Raw genomic sequence first — 20,236 nt, 5'->3', positions numbered from 1 at the left:
AAATTATTTCCAGCTTTTCATTTGCCAAAGTAAAAAATTTATTCTCGAGCAACACTTCCAGCTTCAACAAATGACAGCAGAAGGGCAGCTCTCAGCCACTGAGCTTTTCAAAATTGCTGTCTTGGCATGCTCTGGCAGATGACGGGGAGATACAGCCTTGGACATTTGCGAAGCCCAGCTAACAAGTAGCCATACAACAGGACTGATATTGGTTCCATCCCAAGCAACTTAACAAATTACACAAAGCATCTGCGAGTGAGTGGAACAAAGGGCCATAGTTCCAGGTGCAAGAGCAAATCACTTCTTAATGTGCACACTTTGACACTGCAGGAAAACAGACCATCGGCTGTGAATCACAGGGCACTCACATCAGATGCTCCTCTGTAAGGGCATGCTTTATGGGAAGTATTAAGAATGCAGTTTATTGGCTGTGCAATCCTTATTGCCCCAGTGAGGGAAAGGAGATATCCTCTTTCATCTGTCTTAAATCAGACAGAGAAACTACACCTTAATTGGAAACTGGAAATTAGGGAATGGTGAAGTTGACTAAGGCTGACTCATAATAGGTCACCTAGCAACGTAGTCATAAGCCTCAGGCAGAAAGAGTATCTCTGCACACACTGCACTTCTGTCAGCAACAGACCCATTTGTCTTCCACCCTTGTTCAGCACAACAGACTCTTACCTATGGTCATCTAAGAATGCTAGACATGAAAAGTTTGGTTTCAGTCAGACTGGGCTTATCTTCTCACTGTGTGTCCTGTTTGAAGCAGGAGTGCTTTTTTGATATCAGTATACCGATCAACCCCACTTACTTTGCAGTGGTTCACATCATGTTGTGCTCTTGGAGCATAGAACTGGATTCCTTTCAGATGAAACTAAGCCAGAAAATGTGCTCCAAGAACTCATCTAATGTGCTGCATCTGCTTCAGTCTGTGGGACGAGATTAGAGCTAGCCTGGAGTAAAACCTTCTGAAATGTGTGCAGGGATAGATTCTCATTCTAGAGATTTGCTTCTTCTGGTCTGCACTCCTTGCCGATGTAAATGTAACCCTAGTTCTCTGTTGTTCTTTCTCTGCTACCTCATAAAGTCCTTTTATTTTTAATTAACAGCTTGTACAGTATCATACATGTATACCACTGGGCATGTAAAGTCACTTGCATTTATCTCTGTTTGAAATCCTAAGTACCTGTAAAACTTAAACTAGATGAGAGATTTGGATGTGAGTGCTTCTGTGCAGATCTTATGTAACAGATAGGGCATCTCTGACCTTGTCTAAGAAGACAAGAGCCCCTATCCATGAGAGGTCTCTGTAAGAGCTGTGAGGACCTCACAGAGAAGACACTGGCTTTGGCAAGGGAGGTGAAGAAGCTGCTGCCGTTTGCTGGCTGCATAATGAGTCAGTTGATTGCCAAGCAATTTCTGAAATGGTTGTATGCAACCTACCCAAGGAAGGCACTCTTCCAGACTACTGACATCACGCAACTGGTACTTTTATATTTGCTACAAGGAAATGCTTCCCAAGCCCAACCCTCCCTCTGAAGTTCATCATTAAAACCTCACCATCATGTCTCATCTTGCTGTTGGCATATATGGGAGCTTATGGTATTTTATTACGCCTTCTTTTAAATTCCAGTAAAATCTAGTCTTGTTAGTGTGTGTAGATGCTGAAGAATGAGAGATACCATGCTGGTTTCTGAACTAGAACCCACATATTTTTATATTAGCATGTTGCCATGCCTGAACTAATTACCCATGCCAGCAAGATGAAGTGGCTTTTGGGACTCCTGTGCCAGCTCACATGGCGCTTTCTAGCATTGCACTGCATTCTGTGCTACAAATGTACCCTGGAGGTAACTTTGAAAATGAAAGAAGCATTACTTCCAGGTAAAATAATTGAGAAGTCTCAGGAGGGAGTAACTGAGAGCAGAAGCCTCATAGTAGCATTTTTAACTAGATTTTGACTAAGTAACTCCAGTTATGCCAAAAGATTAGGCAGTTTATGCCAGATAGGAGTCTTTCTTGTCAAGTGTGAGTATCTCCTGTTCCTGTAAGATACAGCCCATAGAGTCCAGAACCTGATGGTATAGTACCAACACAGAACTCTTCAGAGAAATTCTAGAAACATTTACCATCTTTTCTTACCTTTGGCTTTGGATTTCCTGCCACTCTGCACATAAATGTGACTGGCATTCCCTCAAAGATTTTGTAGTGCTTCAGCTTTATCTCAAAATACGGTGACATACTGTTATCAATGGGTTCATCTCCATGTTGCACTTCATCATCTGATTCTTCCACAGGAGATCTCTCCAGCCTGTATTCAATTTCACTGATCAACCTTTGCTCAAAGCTGGAGACTTTATATTCCTGCCAAAGGAGAGGTAGATATTAGTGTCCAGCTTCAACACATTGTTCAGGAAGATATGTTCTTAATGTTTGGATTTTTTTATTTTACTGATATTTAACAATCCATTAAGTTTTTACATATAAAAGGAAACTGTATCTTGTTGAAGAAAACCACTATAATCCATGTCTCCAATAACTTCCTTATGAAACAATCGAGACATCTGGTATGAGGCAAAAACTGTATTTCATATTGTCTTAAGGTCTAATTTATAAGGGAAAGAAAGTCATTGGTTGCTTTCTTTCCATTTTTTAAAAAATCCTGTAAGAATAAAAGTATTCCGAGGCAGTTCATAAAGACAAAAGAAACACACTAATATTTCCTTGAGGGTACAGACAGATTTAGGGTGGGTTTTGTTTCCAGATGGCTAGAAGACCATATGGTTTACATCTGCTATTTGCATAGAACTGTACCAGAGGCTGAACCAGAAGGATAAAATTATTTTGTTTACAGTTGCCTGTAAAAGTGAGGGGAAAAAGTAAGGGAAAATGGCAACGGTGGGAGTCCATGATAGTTGTTTCCTTTTACTGCTGTTGCTATGGTCCCCTTTGTGTGGGACCCTTCTTTAAAAACAAAATTTATCGTAACAGTATTGAAAATACAACAAGAAGAGCAGAAACACTACCACTTATTTGAATTTGTTATGATTTCCTGATATACACTTGAATTTGCTTTCTTGAACTGTCTACTTTGCAGTACAGAATTCCTGCTTGAAATCCTAGAGATGACAGTGAAAATGTCAGAATGTAAAATAGTTCAGACGCAGGAAAAAAAAAAATTAGTCAATGCTCTTCTCAGCCAGCAGAAATTCAGACACTCTTTCAAATTACCTTTGGCCATTGTCTCTGACCCTTATTGTATTTAAGACAGAACATGCACCTCATGCAAAGCCATCTTTTCACATCCCCATCCTCTGTCACTCCCTCTGGTCTGAGAATGATGTGACATCTTTCTAGCACTGGTTACATAATAATCATAACCCTCGATAATTGTAAAAAATGGAAGAGCAGAGAAATACCTTGTAAACTGCAGATAGTTTTAAAATTTCTTTGTTTCCTGAAGTGTACCATAAAAGTAAACCATGAAGTACATGACACAGTTAGTATCATTTCAGTGTATGTTAATGTTACAGCACAAAGATAGTGGAGCACACGATGATTGCTGTTAAACTGTCTGCACTCACACAGGCTTCTAGAACAACTTGAACATCCTCATAAAGGGAGTACAGCCCAATTCTCCACAGTTATTAATGCTAGAGGATCTCTTGTTATTAACCAAGAACAGTAGAATGGAAAAAGTAAAGAAAAAAAATAATAGACAAAAAAACAAGACAGAAAAAGGTGGAAATGTTAACCTTTTGAATATCCACAGGACTCACTACAGAAGCACCAACAGAGCGAGCTTCCTGCAAGGGTAGAAAAAAAGATCAAGAGGCAGAAAGAAGACCAAGACATGTCCATGACAGTTCCTCAGAGTTTTTATCAAGAGCATGTACTTTGTGTGGCACCATAAGCAAACGAATGCTACACATTTCTGAACAGCAGCTCTGGCATCTGAACAATGGAGAGTGTACCATGGAGAGGTACCTGGCCTTTCAAGCTGACTTTCTGTTGTGGTTTTGGTCTGCACCCAAAGAGTGCCTATTACACAAATAACAAGAAGATGGTTTCAAGATAGTAGATGTATTCTTGCCTTGAGAGACTTAAAGGTTAGGACAGAATAGGATAAACGAAGGAGTTTAAAGCAGAGAGCAGACATTTGAGAAGTCTCAACCTTATAGAAAAACTAAGCAATAGGCATGTGATCCTCCAGTTTACTTCACTAATACATGACTTCTGTAATCAATAACCATTCTATCTTGTGTATATTTATTGTCTTCTGTAGGACTTTAGTGACAATCATAGTTTGTAAAAAAGAAAAAATAATTTTTTTTCCTATGAAACTGTAGAGTTATGTGACACCTGTATAGCAGGATCTTCTTCTGGTTCCTGTATATTGAAGACAGTTGCAGCGCTGTCTGCTCCCAGCAATCGACGAGCCATTTTTTCCTCATATGTTAATCTCTGAAAAGAAATAAAAAGGAGATGAGGGGGAGAGAAAAGAAAGAAAAATTATTATTTCTCCAACTACAATGCAGTACACAGTCAACAATGCTTAAAGTAATGTTTAATAAAAGAGAGCAGGGATACGTTTCTAACAGCAATTTTCTACCACAGTTTGTAATGCATTTTTTTAGTATTACAAGTGGCTCTTTTGGATTAAGCAACCCTTGCTCTGACTCTGCCATTTGTTTCCATCCTTGTGCCAGGAACTTGGGTAGGAATGAGCAATAGGAACTGCTTAAATCAGCATGGCCATCAGAAGAGGGCATATCAAATCATCCCAAATCTTACTCCTAGTCATTCTGCTCAGTTTTTACATTAGAAGCACAAGGCAGAAAACTCTGCCAAAAATGATAAGGAGATTCTACTCTACTTGAATATTTTGTCAAAAATACAGAAAAATGTATTCTTTAAGATTTTAAAATTTCCATTTCTTGTTACTCTTTCTGAAATTGAAGAGACAGCTTATAAAAGACAATTTACACTCAGAAGATAAAACGAGGTAGAGGAAAACCTTAATGTATAATTAAATTATTTCATTATTAGTTTTCTGGGCATATCCCACATGTCTGCATTCAAGAATGCATTTCAGACACTTTCTTACAAATCAACTTTGCAAAAAAATCCAAGTTTATGCAAGACAAACTCATTTCACGGTGAAACACCTCATTTAAAGAGAAAAATGGATGAAGAATGGAAATTGTAAACATTACATCTACTTCATGCTTGCATTTTTAAAAAAGCTCAATTTTTTTTTTTAATATGTCATATTGCAGCTAAACCAGTAGGCTGAAACTCATGACAACTAGGTACCAGTGTAGACTTGGTTACAAGCGTCTAAGAAAATCATGAACTTTTCTTCACTTATCTTTCTTCTGCAGTCACTCCAAGTGCCCACAGCCATGATTACACATACAGAATTTGCCCAAGATAGGAATCTGCAAGGAAAAGCCTCTAGGCAAGCACCAAATCAGAATTTATTTAGTTCAAGCTCCCACATCATCTGACCACAGTTAGTCTCTCTCTCTTTTTTTTTTTTTTTTTTTTTTACCTTGGGCCGTGTGGGCATTCTCAGGACATTCCATTCATTTGCCCAGGCCAAACATCTCCCTCACTTTCCAAAATAGGCATTGACAGTCATTTGCAGCCCACCTCCTTGGAAAAAATAGGAACTAATACACTATGACAGTGATTTTGCTCAACTGCTACAGAAAACTGCCGAACACTGTGCAGTCAGTGGAGAAAGGTAACAGAAGCAGCAGTCACTCTGAACATTCTCCCTACTTCACTCTATTGACCTTACTAAGAACCGAAATCGAGCAACTGATGATTGATAGTCTGACTCCGTGGGCTTTCTTGAACTACACCACCACAGTTCACAGCTCAGACCTAGTAGCAAACTTAGTAAACTTCTGGGCATCGTCCTGAGAAATGTAAAATTTCACTTCCTTTCAAAGTGACACAAAGGCATCCCAAGGTATTCAGATGTTTCTTAAAACATTTTATTGGCAAAAGAGGGATGACAGTTTACATTTTTAAAATTACTTTCCTCTTACAAGAAATTCCTACTTCAAAGATAGTGTCTTAATAACTGCAAAAAAATTCTTAGGGAAGTTGCTTCTCATCAACTCTGAGCAGGAAGAATTTGGTATTTTATCTTTTAAGTGTATCTTAAGCGCACAAAAATGCACAGAGATCTTTGTGGCTGTGCATCTACACTGTTTGATATGCTCATTTTACTCAATTCTTGACTCCTCAAGTAGGTCATTAACTCTTGAGTCTGCAAGTTAGTACTATGGGTTATTTCTATTCTACTGGGCAAAATTGTGTTGGTCAAAAGAAGCCCCCCAACTGCAGAATCTAATGATGCCTGATTCCTACTGGGTTGTTTCTCACGATGAACTGCCTTGTCATCTTCCGATGTCCAGTTACCACCTATTGCTTCCCCCATTGTCCAGTGGCTGGGCACAAGGTAGAATGAGCCTGGGCTGAACAAGAGCTATGCATATTCATCCACTCAGTGATGAACAATCGAAAGCAAATGGCCCTTAAGGCTCAAAAAGTCCTGGAGGTACAGACTGTGCAGGCTTCTGATGCAAATTCACCACTTTTGAGACCTCCACGGCTTTGTTAAGTCCTAGTAAAGTTGTCAAACAGGAGAAGGCATGATAGAACAAAATGTACACTATCATTCCTTTTGGAAATGCAGTTTTGAAAATTCAATTAAAAATTATAAATACACAAAAAGCAATCTACAACAATTATTTTATATGCAGCATATCTCAGAAACTACCTGAGATGCCCACTCCCACCCACTCCCATTCCCCAGGGTATTTTATGTTTTTATACCGGTTGCCCGTTGTTCAAAAGGTCTTCTTTAAAGCGAAGTTTTCTCTCCAGATCCTGAATTACAGCATCTTTTGACCCTTGAATCTCTTCATCTGATGCTATCCTAGCAGTTCTGCCTGTTTTCTTGGGAAATCCCCTGCAAAATAGTTCAAAAAAACCCATGAGCTTTCCTGAAGTAATTAGCATTTAGGAATTTACCTGGAATCACTGCCATTAATGAAGAAAATAACATTGCTTCTTTGAAACTAGAGGTCTGACATCTTTCTTACTATGCTGTCCCTACTAACTCACACCACTGATTAAATGGTTAGTTTAGGGACAAAGTTGAAACTATGCTTTATTTGTGCTTTAGTTAAAATAACCCTCAGGATCTCTTGGCAATGGCTGTAAACACTATACACTCAGAGATGAAACTGATGAGCAGTGGCAATAAAACAAAATGAGAGGAAACATGAAAGAGAAAGCATGACTAGATAAATGGGGATGGAAGATAAGCTAGGTTCCTATGAAGTACCAGATGAATAAAGATCAGGAAGATGTAAGACAAGGCAGTTAATTATTAATTTCTTATGTTATTTATTAACTAATTCCCTGTAACAACTTTGCAATACACACTGCATAACTTCATGTTTATTCTTCATATCTCTGTGAACACATACCCATAAGGCAACATGTCAATGTTGTTGCTCAGAGAAGAGCCATTCACAGAGTCTGGGTTACACTGGCAAAAAGAAAAATCATCCCTATTAAGCAATTTTCAGCAGCAAGATTTCCCAGTGGAATAGCAACCGTTTAGCAGTTCACATTCACTGGGCTAATTTATTCCTCTTACCAGCCTACAAGTTAGGATTGCACTTTCAGCAACTCTCACTCCCGTTTTCTTAAATGGTACAGGAAATTATATTTTTCCAGACTGCACTAATATTTAACACTTTTCAGTAATGTTATGATGGTTTTATTGCTGGAAATGCCCAGCATGAGTGGTTTCTACTGGAGATCAGCTGTTTTTAACACAGTTGTGAAGAAATCAGCATTGCTATCATATTTGAAACTTGTAGCACACCTCATTTCTCCAGTGAAGTCCCACATGACCGTTTAAAACACTAATACTGGTTCAATATTAGTTTACAGGGTTTTTATACCTTCGTTAAGTAAATAGGGCTCATCCCATTACATGGAAATGACACGGAAAACATGGAATTGAATCAGATAAATAGACAAACTCAGATGACAGAGATGGAAAAAAAAATCAGACTAGCATGTAATTGGTAAATTTATTTCCAATACACAACTTAGTAATTTAATTACCAGTACCAAAATTCTAAACAAGAATCATACAGAGATAACAAATTTTCTTGGGTGTTATTCAATTCTATGTTTCTATGGTTAGAGAAACTTCATCCTTCAGCAAGTGTTTTCAATGGTAATTTCTAGCATTAGAAAAAAATACACATATACTGTCAAAAGCCAAAAAGGAATTAAGTGAATAGACAGAGAAGACAATAGCTGGAAACATTCCTAAAACATTTCATATTCTGTTGCTTTAAGCAAATGCAAAATGTGAAAACTGTGAAGTTCTTGTAAAATGAACTGCATTTTTGCATTAAATCACAGCAGAAGAGCAGACATTTGCATAATTTCACATAGAGACAGAGAACTGCATCCCTTGCCCTAGACATATTAATCTGTTAGCTGGTGATCACCAAGTAGAATAATTCCCTCAGCTTTCAGCTGGGAGTCTTCTCAGTCACAAAAAAAGCAAGTCTCCTCCACTCTGTTTGGGGGAAGAGATAGAAAATCTATCCCATCTACAGGGAGACAAGAGAGTGCTGAGGAAGGAATAAGGTCTATTTTAGAAAGAGATGCTTTTGCAACTCCAGAAATTTGGTACAGTAAATGCAAAGGAAGATATGGAAGGAAAATGGACAGGAGAAGGTGGGAAGAGGGGATCAGGAGGGAATATCCCTCAGGAAGGCTCAACCATCTGCTGGAAGGCTAGTGGACAGGTGGCATCTGTTTCTTCCTTTACAGATTTTCCCTTCACCTCCCAGCCCTTAATTATCTAGGCCAGCATTGCCAAATTTGGTCACTTTTTAGACTGACCTCTCCCCCCCCAAAATTTAAAAACCCCAAACAAACAACACCACCACCAACACCCAAACAAAACAAAACAAAAATGTCCCAAGCCAAACCCAACCCAAAAATTGGCCAACTTCAAGGCAGCAAATTTCAAGTTTGGCTTCACCTTTGGCTTTATCCTGTGCCAGCTTTTAATGGAGACATGTATCCTCCCTTGAAACCAAGTGACACATTAAGAAACAGCTTTCATTTCTCATTCTCACAGATTTTGTACTTGACTGATAAACAAGAGTTCTACCAGAAAAAGGTCTGCTTAGGCTTGGGACCCAATAGGCTGTAAAGGTGAAATGCACAGGTCACCCAAGTAAGTCACAACAGTGTATGAAAAGAAGGATGAGCCACGTGCTTGAGAGTGGATTTCAAATAAAGGATTTTCTGAAGCATTATTGATTATCTCTGAAAGCAAAAACCCCTAAGCAAACATACACATTTTTCACAGGGGAATGAATACCAAGAGAGTTACAAGTTAGTAAGTTCGACATCCATACTAAACACAGGAAAACAATATCACAGTCCATTTCTAAACAATGTAGTATAATAAGAAAATGAAAATTTAATCATATCAAACCTCGTGTTTATCTCTCTGTCAGGCTGAAGGGCATGCAGATAGGCAACAAGAAGTAGCTTTGATGCACTTCAGTTTATGGCTTCTGAGCTAGCCTTCGGGAGCTGCAGTAAGTTCCCTAGTAAATCAGGGAAACAGAGTCTGGCTGAAATTTATTATTTGGCTGCATAAAGCTATTCAGAGAGAACCAGTGATTTCTTTTTCTATCAAACTGAAATAATATAGTCCAATGAGGTCTTTCAAAAGGCTCTGTATACTAAGTTCAGTACTTAGGATTTCGGCCTTAACAACTGGAAAAGTGAAATAGAAAAACGCATTTCTGAAATTGGCTGATGATAGTGAAATTGCAGAGGATGCAATTTATTTGCAGGTAACAACTTTCACTTGCAATAATCTTCATAATTTGCCTAGAGGTGTTCTAATGATGAAACTGGGGAAAATGCTCAAAGCATGATAGCAATGCTAATGGAAAATTAGCATTAAAATGCTAAGCATCTCTTAAGAATCTATGCAATTAAAACTGGGAAAATAACACTTATTTCAAAAGGGAAAGAAATATAATTCCAGGGCATGTCAGCATAAGACATGAAATTTAGCTGCTTTCCTTTATTCCTTGCTATTAGATGCTGAATCCAGTTTTACCACTGCACTTCAAGAAAAATACAGCAAACTGGAAGATGTTAGAACAAGAAAACTGCCACATGGTTTTAAAAGCATAGCTTTTGTGACAAACTATGTCACACACACACAGAGGGAAAAATTCTTGTTTATTTAGTCGGGAAATTAGGAGAATGAAGATAGACAGGCAAATCAAACAAAATGTCAGAAATCAGACAATAGCTGACATCAGAAATTAGCTGGTATTTAATGATTCTCCATGCCCATTCAGGATGATAAGTCACAATAACTTGAAGAATTACAGGCCTAGCTTAGACACAAACAATGTAGAACTCTCCTTTCACCACCCTTCAACAGTGACATTTAAACCCTGGAGCAAGTTATGTAGTGAAGCTACATAGGAATTTTATTTAAGAACAAGGTATGCAAATATGACAGCAATGGCCTGGGGATCCCTGGGTAACTTTTAACAGGAGAGGCAGACTCCTTAACAACCTTCCAGATCCCTGATCTCTGGTTTTGTGCAAGATGATCCTGAGCTTTGCACAGTCAGTGTGGAAGTGTCATCCAAGACCTAGTCAAGGCAACTTGCCTGAAAAGTAGATTATCTTCCCTTTAGTAAGTATTTAAGCAAGGAAGTAATTGGTTCCAAAATGTAACTATAAAAATGAGCACCAGTCAAAATTTCTCCTTCTCTCTTCCTCTTTCGGTACTATTTTAAATAGGGACAAAAACCTCAACGTGGTGCATAAGTGAACATAGCTCTTCCTGCAGAAGCTGTTTCCACCCCCTCTTCAGAATCTCTTTCTCTAAATACATACACTTTAAAAACTGTCCAAATACCTATATATATATATATATATATATATGTATACATAACCCCACAGCAAGTTAACTCTTAAGACATACATTCTTGGGATGAATTTCAAAATGTCTACAAAGCAATGATAACAAATAGAAGGACTTTAGTAAATCTATCTTCCAAAGCACAGATCCTTTCAGCCTGAGTAATGGTTTACATGGCAAGTCAGCCTGGCAGCAAACTTTCTTCAGCTGCTTTTGCAAATATTTTCCACCATCCTTACATGCCCTTATCTGGATGCATTTAGCTCCAAAGATTTGTGTTCTCAGTGACGCATGAGCTTTCCTTCTGTCTTCTCTCAGGGATAATATCAAACAAAAAAATCTGCCAATTCATTTATGTATTTGTATGTTCATTCTTTGCCCAGTGCAGATTTCAGATTTACTGCATTAAGCTAGCAGAAGAAAGCATATTTCAGGATATCGACAGCATCCGTCTCGAGCACACAACCACCACCAGAAATGTGCAGAGAAACTAACAGCCTTGAGAAGTAGGCTGCAACTCATATGGATTTTAAGCACCTCTGAAATACACATCACCTAAGTGATGATTCAGTGGGGGCCTGAATCCAGGCATAGATAAAAGCACAAATGTCTCAATTCTTTTGGTCAGAAAGGGTGCAATGAAATTGCCAAAACTGTCATCTTAATTCACACAGAGATTTTTGACAGCAAAAATTTTTGCAGCCTTGGCTTGGCTCTTCTTAGTTTTGAATATTTGCCCTGACATTTGTTTAGAAACAGAGCCAAACCAGCAGTACTTTTCATGTTTTAATTACACGGAGTGCATGCTGGATGCAATTCTCTCTTTTCCTATGTACCTTTTACAGTGTAAACAAGGGCAACAGGCTGGCTGTTGTTATCCTTCCAAGAACAAATTCCTGTTTGCAGCCAATATGGCTTAGTTTCACAGAAATCTAAATTAATTCTCTGGTACTGAGGTAATGAACAGTAACTTGATTTTTTTCCCTTTTAAACTAAAGCCTTCCAAAAATACAGCTAATTCCTGCTCACTTCACACATTTTTCACTTACTGTAAAAGCAAAGTTACTACAAGCACTGTAACAGATCACAAACTTTGAAGCTGCAGCTGCACAATAAAATTGGTTTAGTCTGATCTTGTCATCCATGCTGTGGAGACCAGGAGCTTCAGCTCTGTCCAGTAATGTGATGTTACATGTATCTGAATTAAGGGAATGCCTGAGGAACTGACCTAAAGATGACTTCCAGTAAATGGAACAAATGTAACAAAAGTTCAATTATTTCTACCACCCAATGTTCTGAAACTGTAATTGAAAAAAATAAATCATGTCTCAGCATTGGATAGGGTCAAGACTGACATGAATAATATGTATTTCTGAACACGTTTGATTCCTCTTAATCATTAGATAACAAAGAGTACAACTCCCATACAAACTGCATGACTACCACCAATTTTTTTTTCTCTAAAACTTATGTATAAATATGCATTTTTACTCATTAAAAGAAGAATTACTACTTTTTCATTCCCCTATTCAGTTCCTTCCCCTCCTGAGAAAGCTACCTCTCTGCCTCACGCTGCATTGGTTACCATAAGCGCCATTTGCCTTTCAAAAGATGTGCATATATTTCGATATCAAATCAAATGCCTATTTTGTAATCTGTGATCTTATCTGAATTTCTGATTGTGACCAGCAGTATGCTAGAACTGATGGTCAAGAAGAAATAACTAAAGCACCAACTGCTCCTGAATGTAGAAAAGGGCTGGCACAATCCTCAAAGTCCTGAAATCTTGAGAAGAACAGGTAACTGCGAGAAGCACGTGAAGAAGAAGCTACACTGGACTGGGAAAAGGTATTATATCCAAAATATTAAGCAATTCCAGTTGATGTAGTGTTACTGTTTAAGGTGTCTGAAACTATCAAGCATTGTACCTGGCTTTCACGTTCACCGATGTTTTTATGGCATTTAGATCTGTTTAAAATAAGGAAGTTATAAAATTAAGTCCTCTGAAAAGAACAATCTGCAGACAAAAACAAGCGTCAAAGCCATGGTGTGAACAGCCTCTCTGTCTTTTCAACAGGAAAATACGTGTACTAATTCTCTTAGGTAAATTCACTGTCATCTTCAATACTCTTAAGTATCTGCAAATACCATTTCGAAAAAGAACTGGATAAAAATTATCTTGAAAATTAATACTTTCAGATGCAATGATTGTCAGGATACTGTTATTTTGGCTAATGTCTGTGTGTCTTCACCTTACATCCTTGATCTCTACCTCTGCACAGCTTTAACTGATTAGATCTGGGGCACAACCTGGATTTCTAAGTTCAAGTGGAACAAACACATGCATTCATGATATTTCAGAAAAGCTGATATGGACATGTATTTTATGATAATCACGTGCACGTGCCTAATCAAAAGGTGCAAAAACTGTGCAAAAACAAAGCCCCCAATATGAGCTGTCTTAGCACAACCAACAGAAATTGGTCTAATATCACAGCTAAACCACACGTGTTGGTATAACAGCCACAAGTAGTAACCAAGCTATGGGAAAAGAAATTTTTAAAGAATATTTTAAAAATGGTTTAATGGGCAGGGGCAATAGTTTAAGAAAATTGGAGTTTGAGGATGTATGCAAACCCTGATATTTTCTGGGATTTTTCCAGTTACAGCTATACTTGTCTTTAGATATGTTTTCCTGAGATCCAGGAATACCTCCAGGTATGACTGAATAAGTAGCAAAGAGAGATGAAGTCTCTCTCTCTCAGAAGCAAGGAAACACCCTGACCTTTTTTCTCAGTTTGATGTTGGAGTTCTTAATAAAGGTACCTCCTCCTACGTATCACTATTTTCACATCAATCATACTGTAGATAAACTCCATTCTTTACAGTTGTGACAGGCATAACTTACAGAAACAGGGAAAGTATAAGTCCCATCTACATAGTACAGCAATGCAGTTTACTCTAAAATGAAATCTGGCATTTGTGCTGGGAGAGTGTTGAAGGCTGTAAGATAAAAAGATGGAGAAGCGTATTTTTTCCTCAGAGTGGTCACCATCATTACCAGTTGACTAAAGGAACATGATGATTACTAAAATATTTGTTTCAATTTGAGACAGAATGCAATGGACAAGTCACAGTACACAGCAGCAAGAACAGACCAGCAGCTCTGATTCAAAGGGGAAAAAAGTGCAAATCTCCTTCTGGTATTGCTATTCTCATGATTCCCAAAGAATCTCCTTTAAGATTTGGATTTAATGTTCTAAAAGTCACTGAAACATTAGTTAAATTTTGTGTAGAATGATAAAAGCAGCTTATTTAATTACATTTTATAAGATAATTCAGACAATCTTGTGTTAAAATAATGCCTTCTTTTCTATTTTCCATCCTTTTCCAGAAAGTAGTAAATCAATATTCATGTTCTTTCACCAATTCTGTACAGTCAGATTTTTTCCTGTTTTTAACTAAGGTAGTATTACTGAAGATATCTACTTAAGAAAAGATCTGCTTTAAGGAAAATAATTAATTTTTAAAGTTGCCTTCAAAAGAATATATGTATAGCTAACAATATATATTTTTTATACTTAGAAAGAGATCCCATTTCTCCAGGCTGGATAATTCCACACCCTTTAGTGGCAGGCTTTATACTTTTTAAAATCAAATAGTCCCTAAATAGTCACCAAATCGTTCTCATGGGATTATTTGTGCTTTCACAAATGCTCATGTAAACATACAATGTATGCTCTTACCTAGAATTTTAAAGTATACTTATTTCTGTTCTTTCACTTGTAACATGTTGAGGGTTTTTCTAGGAACAGTGAGGATCAGTTTCTAGCTTTGACAGACTTAACTGTGAACAAACCTCCCTCAATCCTATGTTTCTGTCACATTAACTCTGCTCCCTGCAAGTCTTTTGTAACCAAAGCTAACCTGAATACAACAGATCCACCCACTCTAGAGTTTTCATTAGGTAAAGAAAGAAAGAACTGAGATTTTTAAGACCAGTATCCAACCAACTTAGTCCAGCTAAGCTTTACCTCAGAAATTACTGACAAGTGCTCATAATTCCCTTAAGTACTTAATTAGCTACACAGTTCCCCCAGCACTCTTCTTCTGCTTAATAACACAATGCTCTGAACAAGACAGTCTACCAAATCTACCCCATTAACAAAAAAAGGTTATTCCCAAATCTTGTTCAGCTAACACCACCACAGCCACAGCTTGAAAATGCTGGTCTGAAGCTTACTGGAAAATTGAGATACAATTTATTCAAGGGAAACATTCCCCATATTGTTGCAAATAAATGCTTAATATGTTTAAAGGTGAATTAGTAGGTATAAATGATACAAAACTGCCTTCTGTTTTTTCAGCTGTCCAAATAAAATGCAGTAAATTCACAAGTAGGTATTCTCATAATACAAGCAAGACTGTAAGACCATATGCTGTTTAAAAAAAACCCAAATCAACCAAACCACAAAAAACTCCATTCCAAACAAAAAAACAATTCCCAGTGCAATGTTTCCAAATCTATCCACAATTAACTGGAAAGAACATTCATTGGATCAAACTTGTTTAGCTAATGCAGTCACTTCCACAGAGTCTCAGGGTCCAAACCCAAGGAAAATGTTGAAACATTAGCATGGTATTTACTGCTCATGAGCCCACAGAATACAGGAATTGAAGAGAGGGTTAGAACTGTTTTCACAAAATCATAAAATATCCTGAGTTGGAAGGGACTCACAAGGACCACTGAGTCCAACTCCTGGCCCTGCCCAGGACGCCCCAAGAGTCACACCATGTGCTTGAGAGCATTGTCCAAACACTCCTTGAACTCTGTCAGGCTTGGTGCTGACTTCCCTGTGGAGCCTGTTCCAGCACCCAACCACCCTCTGGGTGAAGAACCTTCTCCTAGTATCCAACCTAAACCTGCCCTGACACAACTTCAGGCCGTTCCCTTTGATCCTGTCACTGTCACCACAGAGATCAGTCCCTGCCCCTCCTCTTCCCCTCACAAGGAAGTTGTAACTGCAATGAGGTCTCCTCTTCTCCAGGCTGAACAGACCAAGTGACCTCAGCTGCTCTTCATACGGCTTCCCCCCAAGGCCCTTCACCATCTTCATTGCCCTCCTCTTGACTCTCTGTAATGCCTTAATGTCTGTTTTATATTGTGAGGTTCAAAAGTGCCCACAGGACTCGAGGTGAGGCCACCCCAGTGCAGCGCAGAGTGGGACAATCCCCTCCCTTGCCCAGCTGGTGATGCTGTGCCTGGTGCCCCCCAGGACACAGTTGACCCTCCTGGCTGCCAGGGCACAATGACTCATATTCAACTTTCTGTTGACCAGGACCCCCGGGTCCCTTTCCAAAGGGCTGCTCTCCAGCCTCTCATCCCCCAGTCCTCTTGTATATCCAGGGTTGCCCCATCCCAGATGCAAAATCTGGCACTTGCCTTCTTTAAACTTCATACAGTTGGTGATTGCCCAACCCTCTAATTTGTCGAGATCTCTCTGTAGGGTTTCTCCGCCCTCTCCTGAAATGAGACTGACAGGCCTGTAGTTTCCTTCCTGCTCTTCTTGAAAACTGGGACATTAGCCAGCAGCTAGTCTAGCGGGACCTTTCCAGATTCCCAAAACTGTTCAAAAATCATTGAGAGGAGTCTTGCAATGACATCAGCCAGCTCTTTGAGGATTCTTGGATGAATCCCATCAGGCCCCATAGATCCCCACAGGGATCCAGCTGGAGCAGCGAATCCCACACAAATTCAGAGTTGACTCTGAGTTTATCATTCTCAGAGTCCTGGTCCTTCAGCTCAGGGCACTGGGACCCCCACAGTCCATGACTGGTTCTGAAGACTGAAGAGAGCATTAACCACCTCCGCCTTGTGGATGTCCCTGATTGTATGGTGAACACCCTCATAATTTAACAGATCACTGTTATTTCTGGACTGCCTTTTGCTACTAGCATATTTTTTAAAGTCCTTTTTATTGTGCTACACAGTACTGGCTGGCTTCAGTTCTAACTGAGCTTTGGCCTCACAAATTTTCTCCCCATGGTCGCAAGCAGCATCTCTGTAGTCCTCCCATGTCATCTAACCTTGCTTCTGCTGGTCAAATATTTACTTTTTTTGCCTTACCTCTAGAAGAAGATCCCTGCCTAGCCAAGTTGGCCTTCTGCCTTGCCTGCTCTTCCAACATTTTGGAATTGCCTGCTCCTGTGCCCCTAGGAGATGGTGCTTAAAAAGCCACCAGGATTGATGGACCCCAGCACCATCAAAAACATTTTCCCAGGGGACCTTACTCATTAGTTGCCTGAGCAGATTGAAGTTTTAAACTCAATTGCTTTGTGGTCACTGTGGCCAAGACAACCACCAATTTCCACTTCAGTCACAAGATCCTCTCTGTTAATGAGCAGCAGATCAAGGAGGGCATCTTTCTGAGTTGTCTCCCTTAGTGTCTGCACCATATAGTGCTCATCCAGGTGCTCAGGAACCTTCTGGACCTGTTTGTATTAGCTGTATGGTATTCCCAGTTAACATATGTCAAGTTGAAGTCCCCTGTAAGGACAAGAGTGGTTAGCTTAGAGGTGTCCCTTAGTTCCTTAAAGAGTAATTCATCAGCATCATCATCCTCACTAGGAGGTCTATAGACTCCCATGATGACATCTGCATTATTTGTTCATTCCTTAATCCTTACCCAGAGGTTTTTGACCATGCCATTGCCAACTGTAAGTACCATATATTCCAGACCCTCCGTTACATACAATGCCAACCTCCCTGCCTCTCCTGCCCAGCCTGTAACCATCCTTCATGGTGCACCAGTCCCAGGACTCACTGCACCAGTTTTCACTTATGCCAATGATGTCCTGCCTCTGGGACTGGACCAAAGCCTTGAGCTCCTCTTGCTTTGTCCTGGATTTCCTTGGATTGATTTCTCTTTTAAGTAGAACAAATATGACAAATGCCCAAAGAAAGCTGATGAAGGGAAGGTTTGCCTCTGTGAGGAGTAACGAAGACTATTGGTTTGTATACAGCCACAGAGAACTTTACTGGTGCTGCCTTTGACCATTTCCAAAAATAACTGCCTCCACCTGCAGTGTTTATTACTTTACCTTTATTCTGCTCCTACCACAACATGAAACTGAAAAAAATGATGCCTACCAAGTTCTGCTTTTGAGAAGTAGATCTGTAGTTGTGCCAAGATTTAGTAATGACAAAGTCTTTGAAGATAAATGGTTTGATGAGGAATTCAGCTGCTGAGCAAAACTCTGAATGCTGCAATTTATTACTTGCACCCAGTCTGTACAGCACACTGTCAGGAAACAGTATCATCATTTTCAACCAATAGATCTTGGAGATCATGGCAAAATGGTGAGACTATAGGCCGAGATTATGGAATAGCTCAGAAACTAGCCTCGGAAAGATAAATCTGCTGAAGAGGACTTGTGAGGATGGAGCAAAGACAAAGGAAAAGAACCAAAAAGTGAAAGGGTCCAAAAAAAGAATTGAGACTATAGCACAAAGCAGAAGAGACCTAAAGCTGAGGGGGGAATGGAGACCAGGGGAAGAACTGCTCAAGAGTGGTATGAGAATTATGGGAAACAGAGTGATTTACTCAGCAAGACACACCATACATTAACCTACACAGTAACATGAAAAAGGAGAAGCCAGGGAAAAATTGGCATCAAAGATACATAACAATAGATTATGGCTTTTTTTTATTTTACCATGTTTTAATGTTATAATTCAGATGACAAATGCTCACTGTGTGTGTATATACACACACACACACATATATACATAAAAATTATACACACATACATTCAGTATAGTTAACATGATCCAGCTCCCATCTGGACTATATTTCCTGAGGGAATGCAGAAAAACAGCCAGCTACCTCATCCTCAGCTCAGACCCCAAGGTTGCTGCCGTGTCAGGGTGGGGGAGGGAGGAATATGGATAGACACACCATCACGTGCACACCCAGACTGGCTGCTGTGCTTGGGGAAGGGCGTGGGGAAGGGCGAAGAATCTTTACAGAGTTGTCTCTCTGTCCAAGGATCAAAGGGAATGAGGAAGAACACAGCTAATGCTTCAAGTGAAAACATGTATCCATAAACACAGCGTAACAGGGAAAGAGGGACACAGCAGGGGCTCAAGCTGCTGCTATCACTCTCACAACACACAGAAGTGAACTCAAAAAAGAATCCAGTTCTTGTCAGAACTGTATACCTGGACTAGAGTCTTTCCTTGGAAAATCAGAGGTAATAGCAGGCTTTGGTGGGCTGTGCTTACTGGTCAAGCCATCAGTAAATTAATCATGCAATTTTCAGTGTTCAGTATCAATAGTGAAACTCAGCCAGTGCAAAGGACAGTAAGACAGAAAATCACAACTATTATGACTGCAAGGGCAAACTGCACTATTTATTAATTTTTCTCCTAAAAAAGTTTCATGGCCAGACTCCATAATGAGCTGTATGACACAAATCAAGATAAAGAAATGCTTTTTAAAGCATATACATGGCTAATTACTTTTATATCTGTCCTCTTTCTTCCTTCTCTTCCTTTTCATATCTTGGACTGAAATAACAGAAGTTCCCACTGCAACAGTATGTAGCGGAGCAAGTCACCTAGATACTGTAGATATGTTTAGACAAACTTCTGGACAAAGTTATAAATAAGCCTTGGATACAGCTATTCTCATTTTTGTTCTTCAGCATGTCTCTTTGTTCTCTAAGGATGGAATGAGTCTAGTGCCAGCAGAAAGACAAACTGATCTATGATGGGAGCTGACATGCTCCAAAATACTATTTTGGCCTTTAGAGAACACAATAGGGGAAAATAAGTATGCAGAGTTGTTAAGGATAGGGATTCAGTTTGTTTTTATGCTCTGCTATTCTAAATCCCTTCCTAAAAACTTTCCCAAACTTCCTCAGAGCAAAATCTCTAGCCAAAACCAATGAATTGTTATGACCACTTTGTTATCAGATGTATAATACCTTGTATTTTCAGTATCACAAAGCTATAGGGACTTCTGAAAGATACTATCTTGGTATTTCTCTACCTGGAGATGTAATAGGAACACAAACTGCAAATATCACTGAATATGTGACTTTAAAAGAACTGGGCCATGAGAAGGGCTTTCTTGGATCTCCTTCCACTGCCCTGGGAAGGGCCTTTTGCTGCTGCTTTCATATTTTCTTCAACTCCAGTCTAAAGCTTTA

The 20,236-nt window shown here is 39.2% G+C and overlaps 1 protein-coding gene across 7 annotated transcripts in view; it reads right to left on the bottom strand.

Moving 5' to 3' along the window:
* Nucleotides 1-20,236, bottom strand: part of PALLD (palladin, cytoskeletal associated protein) — a 192,933-nt gene that overhangs the window by 18,046 nt on the left and 154,651 nt on the right. For 6 of the 7 annotated variants that reach the window (XM_042014995.1, XM_042014998.1, XM_042014996.1 and 3 more), the window contains 4 exons: nt 6,856-6,991; nt 4,366-4,467; nt 3,759-3,809; nt 2,146-2,367 (listed from right to left, as the gene is read on the bottom strand). In XM_042014995.1, the coding sequence (XP_041870929.1) occupies nt 2,146-2,367; nt 3,759-3,809; nt 4,366-4,467; nt 6,856-6,991 (511 nt within the window). The remainder of the gene's footprint in view (nt 1-2,145; nt 2,368-3,758; nt 3,810-4,365; nt 4,468-6,855; nt 6,992-20,236) is intronic. The other variant, XM_042014997.1, reaches the window with a different exon arrangement.

Source organism: Corvus kubaryi, unplaced genomic scaffold (assembly GCF_017639235.1).
Source record: "Corvus kubaryi isolate FWS band 111438036 unplaced genomic scaffold, C.kubaryi_AGA036_p1.0 split3-131, whole genome shotgun sequence".
NCBI classification, from domain to species: domain Eukaryota; kingdom Metazoa; phylum Chordata; class Aves; order Passeriformes; family Corvidae; genus Corvus; species Corvus kubaryi.
Note: the sequence above shows the minus strand (reverse complement) of the source record. Positions and strands in the feature narration are given on the sequence as shown.